Source organism: Petaurus breviceps, unplaced genomic scaffold (assembly GCF_028583685.1).
Source record: "Petaurus breviceps papuanus isolate PSGF00001 unplaced genomic scaffold, PetGlider_PUasm1.0 90919, whole genome shotgun sequence".
Taxonomy (NCBI): domain Eukaryota; kingdom Metazoa; phylum Chordata; class Mammalia; order Diprotodontia; family Petauridae; genus Petaurus; species Petaurus breviceps.
In genome coordinates this window covers 47,705,067-47,722,152 of record NW_027187378.1, presented here as the reverse complement: position 1 = coordinate 47,722,152, position 17,086 = coordinate 47,705,067, and the positions used below count along the sequence as shown (strand labels likewise).

General features: G+C 39.3%; 1 protein-coding gene across 1 annotated transcript in view; it reads right to left on the bottom strand.

The window, feature by feature from the left end:
• GREB1 (growth regulating estrogen receptor binding 1) overlaps positions 1–17,086 on the bottom strand; it is a 143,006-nt gene that overhangs the window by 107,480 nt on the left and 18,440 nt on the right. The window contains exons 2-3 of the mRNA XM_069075948.1: positions 16,897–17,016; positions 14,602–14,778 (exon numbers count right to left, since the gene is read on the bottom strand). Of these exons, the coding sequence (XP_068932049.1) occupies positions 14,602–14,778; positions 16,897–17,016 (297 nt within the window). The remainder of the gene's footprint in view (positions 1–14,601; positions 14,779–16,896; positions 17,017–17,086) is intronic.

The following is a 17,086-nucleotide window of genomic DNA, read 5'->3' as shown; positions in this document are numbered from 1 at the left end:
AGGGCCAGCCCACCACCTCATTCTGTCCTTGAAGAAGACAGGGCTGTCAGAGTAAAATTGTCTTAAAAGAGTTCACCACGCAACACAGAGCCATAAAACAACAATGGGGGAAGGGAAATGCCGACCATTAAGGAGTTCTCTTTGTAGATCAGAAGCTGATAGTAGAAACCCACCACAGGAGGGAAACTACTTGTCTCCTCTGCACTGTAAATATTTAGGGAGGGATTAGGAAGAGGCCATTGAACAATCAATCTTCTCCAATAAGGGCTTTTTCGCCAGGAAAAGCTGTTCTTTTGGAGAAAGCAACACTGAATAGATTGGAAACAGGAGGTAAAACTGCTAACCCTGCCAGTTTGTTTATAAATCTGCCATGGGGTTTGATTAAAAACCTGCCAAATGATTATAACCATTCGATCTTAAATAACATGTTTAAAAATGGAATCGCTCTAACTTCTCAAATTCTTTGCAAGGCAAACAGAGTCTCTGGCGTTTAGAAGTAATAAGCACGACAGTAATGTTCGAGACATCTCCTGATACACAACAAAAAGCACTGGCTCAGAGGTAGAGGATGTAGGTTTAAACCCCCCTCTGATATTTTTCTACCTGTGTGATCCTGAGCAACTCAACCTCCCTGAGCCTCAGTTTCCTCATCTGTAAAATGAGTAAGTTAAACTACATGGCCTCTAGAGCCCCTTGATATTCTAGTTCTACAAATGACCTGAAAAGATTAAATTTCATTCAATTTACAAACATGCATTAGATACATACTATGTGCAAAGCACCATTCTAGACACTGGAGAAAAGAAGTTTAGCTAAAACAAACTCTCTGAATCCTAAGGGTAATAATGATGATGACATTTATATGATGCTTTCAGGTTTGCCTTAAACCTTAAAGTTTTCCACATATTATTTCATTTGAGTATCACAACAATCCTAAGAACGGGGTACCATAGAAATTATCTGCATTTTGCAGATTAGAAAACTGAGTATTTTACTAACTGGTGCCATAAGATGGGATTTGGTCACTAATCTTCCTGACTTCAAGCCAAGACTATTCATTCTGCCATGCTACCTCTTAAAAGTGACCAGAGTGCCAACTTTAATATCGATAGAGCAGTAACTTAAGAGATTGGAGGACAGAAATAGCATCAGTGACTTATTTTCATCTCTCCAGAAGAAAATCACTGCTTAAAATTATTAAGTATTTATTATCATCACTGGTGCTATTTTTAAGACACTTTTCTCTGCCCTTCCCATCACATCCCAAAATATTGAAAGGAACAAAGCTTTCAGTAGGAACAATTTCCCATGAGGCTCTTGGATAACTATTCCAAATGGTGCCACCATCACAATAGCAGCACAAATGTTTCTTCAGAAGAGAATTCTGTTAAGACCCTCCTCCACTAAAGAAAATTTCTCCTATACTCCTACACCATAACATCTACCTGATCAATACCTAGTGATTGTCCTATATTTTAGTCATTCTTACAAGGCTGAATTTACCACCTCATTTTATTTAATCCTTGCTTCAGTTTTGGTTGGGGGGAGGGAGTAGCATTTTATATTGTCTATTATCCATTCTCCTTAGCCTTAACATGGCAGAGTGGAAAATATCCTGACCTGGGAGTGTAGACCTGGTTCTGACTCTAGCTGTTTGACCTTCACTTAATCTCTCTTAGATACAATTTATGAAAGAGTTGTACTTGATGGTATCTCAGGTCCCCTTGAGCTCTGGTATTCTGTCTTAAAGTCTCTTTCAGTTCCATAATTGTATTTTAAATGGCTGCCTTCTCAAGTAGCTTCTTTCAGGCTTCCTGGGTGGTCTATATGCTTCCATCGCTGTGGAAACAGCAGTTTGTAGCAGTCTGGCTGCCCTCCTTGTTTGGAAAGAATAGCTTGGGTTTATTACTAAGGTTCTTTCATGTGAGCAGGAAGCCAGTTTTCTCCCAACCAACCTTGCATCTCAGGGAGGCATAAAAATATAAAGGATGACTTCTCTCAACTCAGTAGCTGGCCCTTCTGGCTTTCTTCCTCCTTCACTCCATTTAGCTAATATCTGACCTAACAGCTCTTCTTGTTACCTGCAAGTGACTATAAACCAGCATGTTGGCATTACTCCCTTGCCCCCTATGCAGGACTCTGTAAAATACTAAATGGCTAGTTAATAATAGTATGGGTTCCTCCATCTTCATATCTCATTATCAAATACGCAAGTACTCTGAGTTGCTGTTTCAGGAGTGGGGATCAGTTGTCCTTTACCAGAGGTGGGGAACCTGCAGCCTCAAGGTCACATGTGGCCCTCTAGGTCCTCAAGTGTGACCCTTTGACTGAATCCAAATACCACAGGTTTCCCACCCATCCTATACCATCCCATTCAGTCCTTCTGTGAAGACATATTAGTGAGAGGAGCTACCAGTATCCTTGTAGCAATCTAACAGTATTATTCCATTGAAAAGAACTGGCCACATGTTATAATAGAAAAAAGTTAAAGCCAAAGGACCTGGATTTAAATCCAGCCTTTATTTAGTACATGTGTCACCTTGAGAGAGTCACTTCACCTCTTTGGGCCTTAGTTTTCTCCTCTGTAAAATGTGAGATTGGCATAGACGATATCAAAGAACTTCCTAATAGTTCCAGATGCTTTGAACCTTTCCAGACCTATATGAAGATGAAAGTTGAGCCCCTGGCCCTAGTAGCATTATCTCATTGACTACATGAGTCAGAAAGGTCAGTCTTTATGATTCTAAGCTTCATAAAGTCAAGAATCATGGATCTTATTCAGAAGAAAATGAAAGCCAAGTTGCTAACTTTTGTGGTCAGTAAATCCCAAGGGTAAATTTAAAGATTGAATTACATAAATATACAAATTAACTTGCATACCACTACTACTCTAAGTTCTATTCCAATGCCTCATTGTGGTGTAAAGTGACAATAGGTTCCTAAACCATAATGTCTTCTTTCAACTAGCTTTATTAAATATGGAGAGGCTCAGCACTCATTACATTATAATCTCACTGGGAGCAAGGTTTGTTTCATCTTTTTACTTGTAACCCCAGAACCTAGCAGCACATAGTAAGTGCTTAATAAATATTTGACAACTAAATGATTAAGTAAAACAATCATTTACTGACTGATCATTTTGGCTACTGAAACCCATTAAACAAAGAAGAATACAAAATGATTCTTACATTCACGGAGCCCCCTTCCACTTCTGTAGCAATGGTGACAAAATCTTTTTAAAATATTAGAAATGGGAGTAAGAGTACAAAGAATAACATGGTTTTTAGATTGTAGGTTTAGTTGTTGGTCCTCTAAGTGTGAAATCCTGGGCTGATGACCAACAAATAGAAATACCCCTGGAGGAAATGAATTGTATCAATTTTGATATTTTCCATATAACTAAAACCAGAAAATAGAAGAAAAGTATAGTTAAATGGATTGATCACTCACAGACTCTCTTTGGGGAGGAAATTGGTAGCATAGATATTATTATGCATCCCAAAGCAAGAAGATACATCATTTCTTGAGGAATTTGTTCATCTCACATTGTTCATGATAAGTATCAGCAAAACGGGCAACATGAAAGTAATTGCAGGAAGTATGTCCATATCCATTGCAGCAGATGAAAGAGAATTTCTACAAAGAAATGGATAATTCCCTCCAAAATAAGTCAACATACACTTTGATATTTTTTAAACTTCAATGCAAGGGTGAGAATAGGGAGATGGGTAAAATGTGCAGGAGAATATGATTCAGCATAAAGGAATTAGGAAGGGTAAAGCCTTATAGACTATACGGAAGCTTAACACCTGTACACTATGATATTTTCTCTTCAATAAAACAACCAGAAATCTCTGGACATGGTGAGCAAATGAAAAACATCACCACAAATGTTGCTGATTATTTTTTAGAGACAGGAAAAGACTCATTATTGATGTGGAAGTCATTCCAGAATCAGTTGCCTGTGTAAAGTCAAACCACTTGTTAAGTTAGAATGCAAATCAAAATTAATACAAAGCTAAAATAAAAATGAGAAAAAGAATGGCATCCAATTAAGACAACTCCAACTTGAACTATTTTTAAAAAATAAAATTAACACCAACAATGGGAAGTGGATGGAAGAATGTCAACACTGATAATAATAATTGTATATGGTAATTAAACTGACATGAATCAATTATCATAATAAGATTTTTTTTATAAGCAATTGGGGTTAAGTAACTTGCTCAAAGTTATACGGCCAGTTATTTCTGGGTGTGGTGCTAAGTATCTGAGCCCAGATTTGATCCCCAGGTCATCCTGACACTGGAGCCGGTATTCTTACTTGCTGTGCTACCTGGCCACCCATAATAAGATTTTTTAAAAGACCTAAAAACTATCTCACTTAGCACTCACTTCACTGACTTACCAAGTAGAGAAACATGGCAACCAAAGGCATCTGTGCTTTAGAACATAAATTTATAAAATCTCAGAGGACAATGGAAATTGTGAGCAGTATATATACTAATACTGCTTCATAAAACAGCAAGAAGAAATGGAAGGGAAAACTAATTTAAACAAAGACTACCAAGAGACCCAACTAAGGAAAGTCATCCAAAGGGTATTAGAGGGTGAAACGAGGGAAAACAGAAGAAACGTGGAAAATATCTACCAAGATTTTTTTTTAAACAAGTTTGTTTTTCCCCCATCAAGTTCAAAGGAACTGCTACATTTGAACTCTTAGTCACAGTACCCAATGTACCAGAGAAAGTAAAAACAGCAGCGAAAAAACTAAAATGCAGAAAAGAAAACAAGGCCAAACATAAACTGAAGAGATTTTGTCCTAGAAATGACACAAATTTACAGATTTCCAGAGATTTATTCTCAAGGCACTGGAAGAGGAAAAGATACCAAAAGACATGGGGGAATTTTCAGACATTTTTTTAAAGCAACAGAGACAAAGCTACCAAACTATATACCTACCTTCCACCTAACGTATTTATAAGCATAATCTATGCACACGCGCGCGCGCGCACACACACACACACACACGGCATCCTTGATGAGAATATGAGAAGGAGAAAAGGCAGACTTTTTTACAAACAACAAACCACATCTTTACCACAATTGAGTTAAAGATGTAGAGAAAACAAAAACCCAATATGCCCTTGCTGATTCATCCATCCCTCCTTAGGCAGCCAGGTGTCCTTCCCTCCCTAGGGCTCACCATCTAAATGCCTAATTTAGTGTGGCCACCCAATCAGTTTAGCTTACTGCAGCTCAGAACTCCCACTAGTGCTGGTATGCCTGGTAGCATTAATAGTAAATGTGTGCCACCCAGCTCTAGGTGACACTGTGCTGATCAAATAAAACCCTAGGATACTATAGAATCTAAATGAAATTCATATCTCTGAAGAATTGGAGCTATCTTACCTTACCCAAAAAAGTGGATAAGGAATGTCTACTATCCACAGTAAAATATGTAGTTGGTTGGGGCAGGGTGAGGGGAACATAGAATTCATTCATTAATATCGACACTGCAAATGAACAATGAATTGAATGCAGAACTGGAAAAAAAAGATGAATTGACTTTAACTGCAAAATGATTTAATAACCCGAAGTTTCTCCATGGAGTAAAGGTCTGTGTACTTCACAACAACATTTTTCTGATATTGCTAAATAACTAAGAGTTATTTAAGTTACACTCTCTGAAGAACTGAAGTTGAATATCACATAAAAGGCAATGGAAAGGTACCTCGGTGGTGGTTGGGAGCAGAATGAAATACACTATAGGCAAGGAATTACAAAAAAGAAGCTGTGTAAAGGATGCTATCAAAGAATGCACACAAGAAAAAGAAGATGGGGTGGATAATGGTGCATGCCTAAAATCCCTGCAACTAGGAAGGCTGAAGTTGGTGCACTGCTTGACACTTGGGAGTTCTCAGCTGTGGCAGAATTAAGGCCAAATGTGGGTTTACACTAAGCCCAACACCAACATGGTACAACCCAAGGAACAGGGGTTGGGGCAAGAGGAGGGAATCCCAGACTGCATAAAGAAGGGCAAATAAGTGCAGGTTAGACATGCTCTCATGGCAATCAGCAGTGGGATCAGGTCCATGAGTAATGGCAGCACTTCCAGTCTGGGTGATAAGGAAAAGAAGAAGAAAGGAAGGAAGAAGAGGAAAAAAGTGAGGAGAGGGGAAGAAGAAGAGGGATAGAGCTAGTTATGTGCCAAGAGCAAGAAAGAATCAATGAACAGCCCTATGCTATATTCATACCCTTGCAATGTCTAAAAAAAGCAAGGAAGCTCCCAGGACATTGAATGTAACTCCTGTGGTAGTATTCTGGTAGAACATGGATAAAGTGTTACAGGATATGACTTAGGTGAACTGTAACCTTATCAATAGAGGTAATATTCATGTAGATGAAAGCACAGGTCTGTTTGTGTAGTTGAGAGATTATGAGTTCACTAAGGTATCCCTCTGATGTCATATTGTGGCAGAGAGATAATATGGGATTCTCAGAGACAATGTCAATTGGCCACAAGTGTTGACATGTTCTAGTAAGCTAGAAAGATTTGGGGTATAAGCCTAATGACCAATTATATGTCCACCGCCCAGAGCTGCTCTCATCTGGTTGGCCCCAGAGTGATGAATTTTTTCACAACTATGAAGGTTGCACATAAAATCAAAGAAGAATTACAGTCTCTCTCTCAGAGAAGGAAAAGCTCATACCAAGGTAATCACATACACATAACCATTTCCATAATATGGAAATAACACATATAAAGAATCTGGGTAAAGAATCAGCTGGGAAATCCCTCCACCAACACAGATTGCAACCCACCTATAACCTACCGTGTTTCTCCAATAATAAGACACTGTCATTATTTTTTTTGGAGAGAAAAACACCAGAGGGCTTATTTTCAGGGGAGGGCTTATTTTAATGAACATTGACAGCAATTTTAATAAACAGGTAAATGTGAACAAAAAAATGTACCTTTATTCAATAATGAATTCAATAAAGTACAGGATGATGTGCTCACTGCTGCAGCTCTGATTGGATGCAGCTTGGAGAGCGGCGTGCATTTCACGGGGGGGGGGGGAGGTGCATACAGAGGGTAGTGTGTAGCACAGGGGATCACCTTCACTACAGTAGCAATCTCAATAGGGCTTATTTTCGGGGGGAGGCTTATTTTAGAGGAATCTTACACAGTAAGGGGAGGGCTTATTTTCGGGATAGGTCTTATTATCAGGGAAACACGGTAGTAGACATTCTTCAGTGCCCAAGCCTCAGAGAAGCTGAATGACTTGCCCACAGTCACACAGCTATCTATTACATGTTAGAGGCATGATCTGAATGCAAAGATTCCTATTTCCACGTTCAGCACTCTACCCAACACTAAATTTCTAGCAATAGTAACAATTTTGCATCACTTCAACTAAGTACAAAAAATAGATACATGTTAACTTGGTTCTAATATCAATACATATATTATCTGTAATTCATCAGCATGATCGAATGAACAAATCCCTTTGAGGACAGTGATTATATCCACTCTGTGTCTTAGCAAATTATCTTTGAGAGCTGAGATACGTAAAAAAATTCAGTCACCCTATAGCAGTGATTTTGAACTCAAACATCTTTGGTGTCATTATTTACTTCATTTTTAAGCCCTACATCAAGTTGGGGGTTTTTCTTTCTTGACCAAGACCAATCCACCAACTCAGCATAATCAAGTCCATTCATCTTCAAAATCCTTCTTATCACATATTACAGCATTTTGTAGTTTTCTAATTTGATCCAGCTCAAATGATTTTTCCCCCAATGAGCCTTTATGTGTAAAGCATTCTACCAGGGAGCAGGAACACAAGGACAAAAACTAGACAGTCTTGTGTTCAAGAAATATACATTCTACAAGGAATGTTACACTCAATAAGGTACTAAAATAAATAAGATAGCATTATCCCTACTTTATAGATAAAAAGACTGAAGCCCAAAGACCTGAAGATCTTTGCTCAGACACATAGCTAGTAAGTGGCAAAAACTAGGATTTGAATGCAGGTTTTTTTTTTAAATTTTATGAGCAATCGGGGTTAAGTAACTTGCTCAAGGTTACACTGCCAGTTATTTCTGGGTGTGGTGCTAAGTGTTGGAGCCCGGACTCGATCCCTAGGTCATTCCGACACTGGAGCGGGTGCTCTTACTCGCTGAGCCACCTGGCCGCCCCGAATGCAGGTTTTTTGACTGCAAATTCTGTGCCCTTTCTCCCATGCCAAACTGCTGCTTGTACTTATATAAAAGATAGCAAAAATGTATATGATTCATGAGAGGAAATGTAACAGGACAGTTAGATGGCTATTTGTTGCTGAAGGAAATGACAATGCCCTGTTTTCATTCTTCCACGATGATATTTTGACTCTATTTCCTAGCTTTCTTCACATCTCAGGTAAATTGACCTATCCTATAAAAAGCTTTCCTGGTGATGCTTTCTCCTTCCTAAAATTACTAGAATAGGTTCATCTGTGTACATACTGCATGCACCCCACCTTGGCTCTAGTAGAATTTAAGATCAATACGCCAGTGCCTAGCACAATGCCTGGCAAATAAGGGGCATTTAATAAATATCTGTTGACTGACCAAGAGCAGTAATTGTTTCATCTTCATGTCTAAATCATGAGCACTTAGTGCAGAGTCTTTCACAAAAACACTTAAGGTCTATTCAATTGAATTGAATTGCATTATGAAAGTCTTGGCAAAAGACTTTGGGCTTTTCATTGGACAGGTGGAAAAAGGACGACAACCCTTCCCCATACCACAGTATAAAATGGTTCCTATGCCATTCTTACCATAACAGGTAAATGGATGAACTCAGTGATGTATTGATGGGAAGCAAGGATTTTGTTTCAGTTAAATTAGTCTGAGCAGTAATGTCATACTCAAATTTTGTTTCAGGTAGATTAGTTTGAGCAGTAGTTCATACTCAAAGAGAAACCATTCCCTATAAAGCTACTTTTTGACTTAGAAAACCACAAATTAACATGATTTATGTTGTATTGTATTTTTGTTTATTTTGTTAAACATTCCCAGTTACAATTTAATGTGGTTCCCTCCCCACTCCAGAGTTTTTGCTGAGCATGAGTTTGACAACTCTGGTCTAGAGAATATTTGGGGTTATACTAGGGAGCGTTAAGATGGCACAATGGATAGAGTGCCAGGTCTGGAGTCAGAAAGACTCATCTTCCTGAGTTCAAATCTAGCCTCAGACACTTAATAGCTGTATAACCCTGGACAAGTCCCTTAACCCTGTTTGCCTCAGTTTCTTCATCTGTTAAAAAATGAACTGGAGAAGGAAATGGTAAACCACTCCAATATCTTTGCCAAGAAAACCCCAAATGGGGTCACAGAGTCAGACACAACTGAAACAACTCAAGGAAAGTGGGCATTAAACAGGAGGACACATAATTACACATTACAAATGAGTGGTATTATTGTAATCCTGAGACCTCATTCCAGGAATATCTGCAAAGAATTCTAATAGCAATGAGATTAAAATATAATAATGGAAGCAGTGAAACTAATGCCTTACCCAAACTGCTAAAATTTTTCAAAAAGTAGACATAAGAAACATGAGAGACTGTAGGCTGAAATAATAATCCTCATGATGACCTAAGAATCACAAAAGAAGGTTAAGTTAAAAATAAATCAACCAACAAGCAATTTTTTAAGTGCCTACTTACTATGTGCCAGATTCTGGGGATACCAATAAAAAGAATAAAACAGTCTCTATTTTCCAAGAGTTTACGATCCACTTCATTATCACTTCCAGAGTGACTCAAAAAATTCCCTCCAAGTGAACTCTCACCATCTGAAGAACAAAGCCCCACAGGCTATTTATCAAAGAAGAAGAGAACTTCAAAACCCGGTTGCCAGTCTCTTTCCCTCAGAGTAAAAAGCCCGGCTCTCCCACCACCAACACCAACACCACCAAGGAGGATGAATGGAGAATTCTTTTCTCTGATCTAAAAATTCTCAGTTAATAGGATTTGGAGCTGGAAGGGACCTTAGGGGTCATCTTGTCCCATCCTTTCTTTTTACAGATGAGGAACACAGGCCTACAGAGGTAAAAAGGACCACTCACAGTCACCCAAGCAATAAATAGCAGATTTGGGATCCAAAGTCACAACTTCTGACTCCAGATCCAGGTAGGAAGAATTTTTCCAAGATTTTCATTTCTCCTTCTATGCCTTGTTTTCAGTTCAAAGCTGGAGCACACACCTGGCTTTTAATTCTGTGACCTTTTCTCTTAGAAAGCTCCTTGAACAGAACCCTTTGTCAAATCACTGCAACAAAAACTCAGTTCAAAATGAGAAGTAAAAAAATCACTGCTTCCCTAAGACATATCCCAGCCTCGGTTTTATAGGCCACTAAAAGGCACTCGACTTTGGTCACTGGTATGTTGTAGGGAGATAATCTTCCCCCTGAGGAGCCATGGGGGTTAATGGCAGGAAGCCCAAACAGTTGTCAAATGGGCAAGCCTGGGGCATAAAGCATTATTCTAAAAGAAAAAAGCATCAGTTATTACCAACTGTCCCTTATTGCCTGTTGCAGGAGACTGTTTAGCAGGCAATTAAGAAAGATATTACTTCCTCTGTGCAACTGCCTAAGGAGTTTTAAGCTGTTAAACAGAGCTGGGTATTGAATGAATTGAAAGATTCCTGTCTCAAAGACCACAACCCTGGCTTGATTTACCAACCTCTCAATTCCTTTATAGTCACGCTCAATGGCGTTCTGATCCATCTACAAGATCTACAAGATCAGCTCTAGAACAAATGACCGTACCTGGCTCCTCTAAAACACATTTGCCCCATCAGCCACCAGTCACTGGTATCGTTTTCGAGTTAATGCCAAAATCCTTATTCCTCTTCTAATCTTTATGCAGTGAAAAGGGAAATTTCTGGGATCCTTCCTAATTTACCAAGTTACTTACAAAAGGGGAACTTTGCTTTCAAGGCTAGCTAAAACCTTTTCTCTGTTCTCATTTCCATGCTTGCCACCAGAGTCCACAGATTGCCTCAAAACAGCAAGGAGGCTGAAATTTTTGTATACAAAGAATGCATGGGAGAGCAGCTAAGTGACCTTGAAAAAGTCACTTTTAAAGGTTAGACTAGCATTTATCTCTAAGGTCAATTCCACCTATGAGATCCTTCAGTTCCATGCCTTCCCCCTCTCCTTTATTGTGTTACTCTGCTAAAGCAGCCAAATTTAAAGACATTTTATCCATAAACTCAAAAACTATACTCAATTACAACAAGAATGAGAGCTAAGTTTTATAGGTGAAGAAATCAAGGCAGAGGGAGGTTTGTTACTTTCTGAAAATCAGAGCTAATTCATGACAGAATTTTGACTAAATCCTGGCCCACCTGGTTTCCAAGCCCAGAAGAACAGCTCTCCTCTCACTGGCCCAAAGAAGCCCACCACCCAACCTTGTTTGGTTTTGGTCTTTCTCCAAAGGTTTCAGAAGGTTAGATATCCTGAAAAGCTAAGAGGAATAGTGCTAACAGCTGGAAAACCTCTCTTAAAGCAAGAATCATCGAGAGAAACCCACTGGTGAATTAAAGGGTGGTAAGGGTGAGGGTGAGTCCCAAAAAATCACCAAATAGCTAAGAGCTACTAGAAATCTCTGAGCCCAGCTAGTCTGACCTGGAACTGAATAAGAAATCCTTCCATAACATCCCCAAAATTGGTCTCTAAGAGTTAATGCTTGATTACTTCCAATGAAAAGATACTCACTAGCTCCCAAAGCATCCTTTTCTACTTTGGAATAGCTCTTCTTAGTGATGGCGAGGAAGAGGGATAGTTTTTGTTTTTTCTGGAACTGGCTCTCCCTGTTTTACCCAGGCTGGAAGTACAGGAGCCTCTCTCTGATCTGTTTCCAATACTGATCTCTAATCTGCATGAAAAACTTTGACCTGCTCCATTTCTAACCTGGGCCCCTCCTTAGGCAGCATGGAGGCCCCCATCTCCCAGGAGACTAGTAACACTGGTGCCAGATTTAGGGCAGACATCCAGTCCTACTTCAACCCAGAACTCCAAGCTCAAAGGATCCACCAGCCTCAGCCTCCCAGTAGCAGGGATGACATGCATCCATCATCACACCCAGCAATAGATTTAATTCTCAAGAAAATTTTTCTTATAGTGAGCCAAAATCTGGCTTTCTGCAGCATCCATACACTGCTCCCACATTCATTCTCTAGGGCCAACTAGAATAAGCAATTAATTCTTCCTCCATGCAACAATCCTTCAGACACTTGAAGAAAGTTGTCATGTGACTGCATTTTTCATTCTCCAGGCTTAATTATCCCTATCCTTCAGCTAATCTACAAATGGCAGGTTTTCTAGCCCTCTTCAGTGGCTCACAATTAAGCTCAGTATCAAATATAAAGTCCTTCATAATATGGCCCCCTCCTGCCTTTCCAGACTTCTAACACCTTACTCTCATCCACATATTCTTTGATCTAGGAAGACTGGCCTTGCTGCTTCTCAAACAAGAGACTCTTCCCAACTCCCATGTTCAGTGGATATAGAGAGAAATCCATACCTGTGGTTCTCTCTTTCCTCATCTTCATCTACTGGCTTCCCTGAAGTTCCAACACCTCATCTTTCCTGATCTCCCTTAATTCTAGCATCTTCCCACTGTTGATTTTTTCCCCAACTTTTCTTGTACAGAGTTTGTTCATACGTAGTTATTTTCATACTGCCTCCCCCATTAGACTGTGAGTTCCCTGAGAATAGAGACTGTCACGAAGTGCCTGGCACACAGTAGGTGCCTACCAAATATTTATAGAATGACTTTTGCCTTTCTCTGTATCCCCAGTGCTTAGCACAGGGCCCCGTAGACCGTAGGTAAAAATTTAATGCTTGTTGACGACTCTAATCATCATAGTCACTGTCTTCTGGATCTGCTCCAGGTGGAGCTTTCATAAAAGGTGCCCAGAATACCCTAGAGGTAACCCAGCCAAGGCAGAATTAATTAGAATTCTCTTCTTGCTCATTCTGGATGGTATGCTTTCTTATTGAGTCATCTGGAGCTGACAATTCACTAAAACAAAAATATTTTTTCCCCACAAAAACTACTACCTAGCCATGTTTTCCCCACATTTTATTTGTGAAACTTGATTTTTTTAATCCGATTGTACTCTATATTATCCCTATTAGATTCTATTTCATTCAGTTTAGCTCATTATTCTTGCTGATAACCATTTCACAAACTCAATAATGTATTTTTAGCCATCTCCTGAAAGAAGTCTACTACATGTATCTTCAGTACTTGAAGGGCAGATGACTGTCAGTGTGGGAACACATTCCTTTGAAAAAGTACCCACTACTTCATGATAACAACAACGTAGCTAGAATTTATATGATGCTTTAAGGTTTGCAAAGTGGTTTACAAATTACCTCATTTTATCTTCACAACAACCCAGTGAAGTAGATGTTATTATGATCCCCATTTTACAGATGAGGAAATTGAGGCTAAAAGAGATTAAGTGACTTTCCCAGAGTCACATAGATAATATCCGAGACAGAATTAGAACTGAGGTCTTCCTGATTTTAAGTTGAGCACTAATGCACTGTGCCACCTGGATACCTCTTACTAGACTTCCTATAGATTCAGATGGTCGTTGTGGCTGAAAAATAAGTTATTCTACAGTTCATCTGGTGATAAGCCTTTCTAAACTTAGTTAGGCTGGTCATTTAATCCATCACTAGGCTCATACTTAAATCCTTTGCACCCAGACAAGCCTTGACAGAGTTTGTTATATACTGGCACAGCCTTCAAGAACACAAGTTCACCTTTATGCCAAAAGGAAAAGTAGAAGTGTAATTTTTTTAAGCTGCTGTATGACCTGGATCTCATTTCCTCATCTGTAAAACAAAGGAGTTAGTCATAAACTAAGCTCCCTTTTAGCTTTAAGTCCTAAAGGTCTATAATAATAACTAATTTGAGTAACAATTTCAGATTTAGAAAGTACATACTCATATCAAAGCTTGTGAGGTAAATATGTATTTATCCCTATTTTACAGGGAAGGAAACTGAGGTTCAGATGGGGTGAAAATGATTAGCCAAAAGACATATAGCTGTCAGCAAAATCAGGACTTAAACTCATGTCCCCTAAGTTCAGTAGTCTTTCCGTCATACCCACAGTATTTAAATCCTACTTGTCTTTTGCACAGAAAGTAAACCTCTAGAAATGCCTTAGTACTGAATAATATGAAAAACAATCATAGGATTCATAAACTCCCCAAGGGATCCAGTAATTTTCAGGTGATCCATGAACTTAGCTTAAAAAAATACATTTTTATTCTTCTTTTCTCTAACTGAAATTTGCCATTTCCTTCAATTATTTTAAAAGAACTATTCTAAGAAGTGATCTCTAGGTATCTTCAGACTTCCAAGACACAAAATAAAGTCAAGAACCACTGATACAGGGAAATGAATCTCCTACCAAAAAAAAAAGTTTTGTTTTGTGGCTGTTTTATACCACTCCCCCACACACACCCCATAGACACATTGACACAAAAGAGCAGCTCTAAATCTGCCTTTGCATACACTTTACTTACCGAGGAGAGCATTGTGCCCATTATCATCTGGTAAGAATCTTTTATCAACAGCACAAACTAGAAGGTGGTCTGGCAGATGAGGAGACTTTGCCCCAACAAGGAGAAAGCCCGATGGTACTTCAATTGGTTCATTAGAAATGGATACAAGCCTCAAGTCTTTTCCAGCTTGACAAAAGCCTATGGGGAAAAAAGGAACATGGTTAATATACATTTCTAAGAGACTTTCATAAACCAAGCATTCACACAGATATTATTCCAAACACGCTTTTCGGTAAAGAAACAAAACCCCTACTTTCAATTCATACATATCACATATTGGCACAACCAATATTTACATCAGGGATTCATGATCTCATTGCTATGGGTATGAGTTCTAGCATTGTAGACCAGAGCTCCTCCAGGCTTAGCAGAGATTCATGAGTTTCTAGGAGCCATACAACTGATAATCTTAGTAACAGAACTCTCCCCAATTTCACTAGAGTGCTGTTCAGAAGACAATTTGTCAGAGCCCAAATTTCAGAACCCTTCCAGATGGCCAAGACCTGGCAGTGCTTTCACTCCACTAGCAAAACTTGAGACTCTTCAAACAACAGCAACAACTATAATAGCTAGCATTTATAGAGTACCAGCTATGCGCTAGGCACTGAGCTAAATGCTTTACAAATATCTACTCTGATCCTCACAACAACCCTGGGAATTAGTGGTTATCAATCAATAAACATTTGTTAAGTGACTACTATACGTCAGGCACTATGCTAAGCACTGGAGATACAAAAAGAACAAAAGACAGTCTCTGCCCTCGTGGAGCGTCCAATCCTACGGGGGAGACAACACACAAATATATACAAAGCAAGCTAAATTGGAGATAAGGAACAGAGGGAAGGCACGAGAATTAAGAAGGGTTCCAAGGTACAACCTCTGGCATGCAATCTATTCTTAAGTTTAACTATATGTGGATTTGCTAAGGAAGATATGATGCTGTTTGCCACAGGAAGCAATCTAGACACCCAACACAGCTGATTTTATGAGACGTGGTCTTCACACCTTTCTTGCCCTTTGCCCCTCTACCCTCTTTACTGAACTTAATACAGTAGAATGAGCACTGGAGGCTTCTTCTGGGTTCCTGGGCTCAGATGATACCCATACTATGCACTAGTCCTGTCCTCAATTTTCTTAGCTATGAAACGGAGACATTGGACTGCCTGATCTCTAAGGTTCTTTCTAACTGTAAAGATGTGACCCATCTGTGGTCCTACTATCACATAGGCCAAAAGGCCCTCTCCTGTTATGTTGGAAGCAAAGGCATGCCTTCATTATGGGAACTGAGATATAAAGGGTAACAAAGAACACAAAAAAGAAAGAAAATCATAGTAATCTCTCAAATTTATTCATCATTTCTTGATTTTCACATAAATTATCTCATTTAATCTTCAGAATAGGTCTATGAGGCACCCAGGACAGAAACTATTCATCCCATCCCCAAAACACAGATGAGAAAAGCTGAGGCTCATGGTGTGACTCAGCCAAAATCACAAAACCAGAGAATGGCAGACCCAGGAATCAAACCCAAAAACTTCTGACTCTTAAGTACAACTTTCTTTCCCCTATACTACCCCATCTGTCAGGGTTTCTACTATGTGCCACATCTTTGTCACAGGGTATTTTTACAAAGGCCCCAATGGCAATGGCACTGCTGTCAAAATCTTTTAGGAGGGGTGGCTAGGTGGTGCAGTGAATAGAGCACCAGCCCTGGAGTCACGAGGACCTACATTCAAATCCTGCTTCAGACACTTAACATTTACTAGCCATGTGACCTTGGACAAATCACTTAACCCCAATTGCCCTGTCTTCCCCCCTCCAAAAAGACCAAAAAAAAATCATATGAGAGCCTAAGACAAAAGGGTTTGGCCACCTTTTCTTCACAGTTTGGTTTAGGAAAAACAACAATACTGGATTTAGAGTCAGAGGGCCTGGATATGCATCCTGTCTTTGCCCTTTACTAACTGTATAACCTTGGGCAAGTCTCTTTGAGTCTCAGTTTCCTCATCTGTAAAATGGGGAAAAATAATACCTACAAGACCTATGCCTCACAGGGATTTTTAGGCTCAAATAAGCTCACATGCATTACATATTTCTATAAACTTTAATGCACTATATAAATGTCCCCTAATATTTTTACTATTATTTTAAAAATTGGGGGATTTGAACCCAATGTTTTCTAAAAATCACCTCAAGCTCTAAGATCTATTAATAGTAAAAATAGCCCTTTCCCTTGTAGTCTAGCAAAATCCTTACCATCTGTGGTACAGCATCCTTCAGGAGGAGGGTGCATCTGATAAAGGTTAAGGGGGCTGCTTGACTCCAGTCCTTCCTCTTCCTCTTCTTCTTCATCTTCATTGTCCCCCCTGCTGGCTGCTAAAAGGAAAGAAATGAACATGGCAGCAGTCAACAGCCAGCAATTTTGTGAAACTAGGCTTTTTTTTTT